Source organism: Drosophila ananassae, chromosome 3R, assembly GCF_017639315.1.
Source record: "Drosophila ananassae strain 14024-0371.13 chromosome 3R, ASM1763931v2, whole genome shotgun sequence".
Classification (NCBI taxonomy): Eukaryota; Metazoa; Arthropoda; class Insecta; order Diptera; family Drosophilidae; genus Drosophila; species Drosophila ananassae.
The window spans coordinates 2,650,362-2,655,575 of NC_057930.1; the positions used below are offsets into that span (position 1 = coordinate 2,650,362).

A 5,214-nucleotide genomic window follows, 5' to 3' on the forward strand; every position below is an offset into this window, starting at 1 on the left:
CAGGAGCAAGCTCGGCACTACAATCTGAGGAGGCGAGAGTGGAGCCCGAAGATCGGCGACATAGTGTGGGCGAAAGAACACCATCTATCTAAAGCGGCCGAAGGTTTTGCGGCGAAGCTAGCGCCGAGATACGACGGGCCATATGCAGTAACAAATTTCATTTCGCCGGTGATCGCCGTGCTACGTCACGGGATCACAAAGAAAGAGAGGAGAGCCCACATAAGCGAGCTAAAAGCCCAGGCGGAGGAATCGGCACCGAAGGCGTAGGATAGAAGTAAAAAGAGAGGGTACGATCACCAATAAGAAAAAAAAAACAATGGAAACAAGGAAAAAACCCGCAGGACACATATACAACCACGGATCGTTGGCGGTCCATAAATGCACCTGTAACTCAGAGTCGATAAGTGTCACCGACCTAGTTAGCTACGGGATTATTGATAACTGTCAGACGAATGCAGTCCATAAATGATGCACCAAAAGAACAAAATAAAGACCAACAAAAAAATCCCCGTCAAGCTCCAAAACGGAGAACACTCACACAATCACGGAATTACACGAACAACCGGAAAAAGGAGGAGACCCACAACGGGAGCATGGACATGGACGAAAGAACCGCAAGAACGGATCTGTGCCAGGCGGCGGGCCTATAAAAGGCAGCAGTGGACACCGGCCGGCCTTTTTCTACAACACTACCATGGAAGCTACACAGACGCCGTCATCCCACGCCTCACCTGTGGTCTCCTCAGATGAGAGCGACCTGGAGATCCTGGATTTGCCAGGATGGGACGTCCGGCGGCTCCAATCGACGAGGAGGGTACTCCGGGTGATGGCCCGGGGGGCCAATGGAGTTACGGCGATCCCGGTGGGCAAAGCAAGGACGAAGGAGGAGGACCACCGGCCGAGCCAGGAACTTCAAGCGCTGAGGAGGAGGAGGAGGAGGATCCAGGATCGGAGGAAGGCGGACGCTACCCTGGCGCTGGTAAGGGCCAGGAGTAGGTTGGCCGAAGAGATGGTCGGAGAAGCGGTCCGCCGATGGAAGGCAGAGGCAGCGGCAGGGCGTTCCGCGATGCTACAGAGAGCGGCGCGCCGGAGGTGCCAGCAGAGCAGGGCCACCCGGCGGGGCCGTTGGGCCAGGAAGGAGGCGCAGGACGCGCGGATAAGAAGGATGACGGGGCCACGGGAGTGGCCAAGCCGGAAGTGGCAGCCGGCGAGGCCACCCACCCCGCACCCGCAGGAGCGGAAGGAAGAGGAGACAGAGGAGGAGCCGTGGACGCGAGGTCCATGGGTGTGGCCAGCCCCGAAGGTGAGGCCGGGGCTGGAGAGGCAAGTCTCCTGCCCGGAGACGAGGCCGCCGAGGCCGGTGCTCAAAAGAGCCGAGTCGGCAGGAGATGGAGGAGCAGTGCCCGAGCAGAACTGGCCGCCGGAGCTAAAGAGGAAGGTTGAGGAAGAGGCCCGGAGGAGGAAGGAAAAGCCGGGCAGGTGGAGCATTATCTGGCAGATCGGGACAGAAAGTTTTCGGGTGCGCGGCGGCCAGAACGCGTCACCCGGAAGCTATAGAATAAAATAAAAAAAAAAAAAGGAATAATAAAATATAGAGCGCAAAAACGAAACACTTACAAGAAAAAAGGGGGGGAGGGGAAGTCTAAAAGACACAAAAAAAATACACACATATAAAAAAAAAAAACAAAAAAAAATATAAAATAAGAAAAAATATTTAATAAAAAAAAATGAAAATGAAATGAAGGAAAAAAATATTAAAAAAAACAAGAAAGGAAAGCTAACTTCGGGCGGAGCCGAAGTTGATATACCCTTGCAGTTCAGTCGCAGTCCGCTAGGTGGCGCCACCCATCTTATTTTATTAGATATATAGCGAATCGTTTATAGTCGGCCGATCCTTATGAAAATTGGCAGATCAGATTGTTTTTCCCAAAATAGAATCTGTACTAAATCCCATATTTCTAACTTAAAAAACACCAAAGTTATGCCAATTTCGATCGTTCTATGACAGCTATAGGATATAGTCGGCCGATCCTTATGAAATTTTGTACACAAGATATATTGGTCATATATAACATGTGTGGAAAGTCCCAACCCTCTAACACCACCTCTTAAAAACACCAAAGTTATGGCATTTCCGATCAATCAGTTATATGGCAGCTATAGGATATAGTCGACCGATCTCGGCCGTTCCGACTTATATACTGCCTGCAAAGGAAAGAAGGGTGTGTGCAAAGTTTCAACTCGATAGCTTTAAAACTGAGAGACTAGTTTGCGTAGAAACGGACAGACGGACAGACGGACCGACGGACAGACGGACAGACGGACAGACGGACATGCTCATATCGACTCAGGAGGTGATCCTGATCAAGAATATATATACTTTATTGGGTCGGAGATGTCTCCTTCACTGCGTTGCACACTTTTGACCAAAATTATAATACCCTCTGCAAACGTATAAAAACTGAGAAAAAAAAATACAAAAAAAAAAGAAACAAGAAAAAATATATACATATTAAAAATATATAAAATAAGTAAAAATATTTCAAAAAAAAAAAAAAAAAGAAAATGAAATGGAAAAAAAAGTTAGAAAAAATATGAAATAAAACGAAATACAAAAAAAGAACCACAAAAAAAAATATATATATATATTAAAGATATATAAAAGATGAAAAAATATATAATGAAAAAATATAAAAATGGAAAATATATAAGAGTACATATATATAACTATATATATACAAAAAAAAAAGGAAAGGCGGTACTCACAACAAAATACGGAAATGGAAGGGGAACGACCCAAGAGTCACCCGAAGAAGGGGGGAAGTGGATAAGGGTATCCACACACAAAATATTCACACGAAAAAAAGGGGGAAAAAAAAAATCAAAAACAAAAAAAAAACTATGTTGAAAAAACAAACATGAAGCTGGAACCACAAAGCTTCTGTCGTTCCCTAAGAAGGGGGGAAGTTTGAGGAGATTAGATCTCCCACACACCAAGACAGGTGGCAAGAGGGGTAACAGCAGGGGGGGGAACATGCAAGTCAGCACTGCAGCGTCGGATGGGCCAACGCTGCTGTGTTTAGAAATACTGAAGAAGAGAAAGGTATCAAGAGAGAAATGCGTCGAGCACAGACGGCATGCGGGGGCAGCAGCGGGGGCAAGAGGAACCAGCACGGCGTCGCGCACGGAAGAGGGCGAAAGAGGAGTCACCGTGGAACGTAACGGTCCCGGCCGGGCCTCCGCGGCCGCGCTCGAAGGTCATAGGAAACAGCGGGGACGGCGGGGAACGAAGCGGCCGGCGACCGCGCAGCTGTGTTTACAAAATGCACAAAAACACAGAAATGCATTTGAATGTCCAGGGGGGGATCGCGGGGTATCGGGACGAAGTCCGATGACCGGCACAAAAATAATGCGGATCGGAGGCCCAAACGGGGCAATTGGGGGGTAACAATAAAGAAAGCCCGCCGATAGAAAGACGGCGGGCTTGGAGAAAGCTAACGGAGAAAGTGAAGGAGCGGAGGATTAACGGCAGGAAGTGGATTCGCAAGGATTAACGGGCGCCTCTGGCACTATATAAGGAGGGCCCCTGGAGCGAATCGAGGCCGAGTCTGGGAGAGTGAGTGAAAGACCCCCCGTGGGTAAGTCTGCCATTCAAGTTGGAAAGCTTCCTTGAAGAGTTAGGAGTACTGGCTGAAGGACCCCCCGTGGGTAAGTCCGACAGTCTTCAGTGCGGGCTATTAAAGCGAGTGAGCAAGGATATACGAAAATAGCTTAAGGACCCCCTGTGGGTAAGTCCGGCGGCGGTACGCGCATCGAATCGAGCAAGGAGTCAGGGGAAAAGGATCAAGGATCCGCGGCAAAGCTGAGGCCCAAGGGTAAAAGAGTCGGGTGGAGTTATTCCCGGACACGACAGGTATCCTGGTGTAGTGGCGGCAACGACGGATCAGCCTGGCGTACGCCTTGTCTGCTCCTGACCGTTCGATCCAGGTGTGATCCTGTAACGCGAGGGATAGCCAACCCGGGAACTCAAGCCCAATAGTGAAACCAGGCAGGGACACCCCGGGAAGTCAAGAGAATCCTGATCCAGGCGCTGGAGCGTATGCACAGCGGTCCACCTGGAGTCAAAGGAGACGCGACGCCCAAACCTCTGGCCTACCATAGATCCTGCGGGGCGTAGGCACGCAGGTGTTTGGAGGCGAGTGGCGAACGCGACCGGGGGCGTGTCCTGTAGGGTAGGAAGGCCCTTCGTGCCCTGATCCGGCCGCTAAGCAGCGAGGAGCATATCCTGCCCGGCGTATGCCTGGGAGGTGAGCCACTCGGTCTGTTAACACGGATTAGGTGCCGGCCACGGCGAAAGGGCAAATCCCGGCAAGCCAAAGGTTCCGAGCAGGATAGCAGCGACGACGAGGGAGCAGCGACAGCAGCATAGCAGCGACGACGAGGGAGCAGTGGCAACCGTAGAGCAGCGTCGACGAGGGAGCAGCAGCGACGGACAGGCAGCGGCAGCGGAAGACGACAAGCAGCAACACAGGCCCCGCAACCAGAGTCCGTGAGTCCGAACAAAGGGAACCGAGAGCCGTTTCGGCGCCAGGCACCAAGACCGCACGACCTGCCGGGCGCAAGCTTTGGGAGGGCGTGCGTATTGGCACCAACTCGGAGCGGGGATCGGGGATCGACGGGAGGACGAGCGGTCGGTCGGCTGAGCCAGACAGCCGGTGAGATTCTCTCTATTGCCTTGTAAATTAATTACAATAAAGGGGATTTATTTGAAAAGAAGCAATACCGTGTTATTTCTGGGCTCGGGCAATCACGTCGAATCAATAAATTCGGTGGAACGTACCCTCAACCTCTGTGAGCTAGCCGCGGCGTTTGTTGCGAGCAAAACATAGCAAAACAGTTCGTTACACGTCCTACAACTTCTTGTCCACTTTGACCGATTCTATAACTCATGTAGGAACTCGTGGCTCCAGCGTGTCCAGAATTCTTTTCGTAATTGTTCGGGACGCTTCCACCGAGTGAGTAATCCTGTGCCTTGCCTTGATTTGTGAATATCGGATGATGCCGTTAGAGGTTCCCCAATCAGGAAATGCCCTGGTGTTAATGCCGTAAGATCCCTTGGGCTGGAAGAGACATATGTCAGCGGGCGAGAATTTGGAATGGCTTCAATATTGATGACTATGGTTTCAAGTTCTTCATGAGTTAGTGTGGCGGTAT

General features: G+C 50.7%; 1 protein-coding gene across 1 annotated transcript; it reads left to right on the top strand.

Annotated features, from left to right (window-relative positions):
- The first annotated feature begins 780 nt into the window (after window positions 1-780).
- Window positions 781-1,443, top strand: LOC123257308 (translation initiation factor IF-2-like). Its single transcript, XM_044715963.1, has 2 exons — window positions 781-979; window positions 1,235-1,443. The coding sequence occupies exons 1-2, from the start codon at window positions 781-783 to the stop codon at window positions 1,441-1,443; spliced, it is 408 nt and encodes a 135-aa protein (XP_044571898.1).
- The last annotated feature ends 3,771 nt before the right edge of the window (window positions 1,444-5,214 follow it).

What these genes read in the sequence shown, in the direction of transcription:
- LOC123257308 (XM_044715963.1), top strand. Translation starts at nt 781, where the DNA reads ATGGGACGTCCGGCGGCTCCAATCGACGAGGAGGGTACTCCGGGTGAT. An exon ending in CGGACGCTACCCTGGCGCTG is followed by an intron (nt 980 to 1,234) that starts GTAAGGGCCAGG and finishes CCGCACCCGCAG; the next exon opens with GAGCGGAAGGAAGAGGAGAC.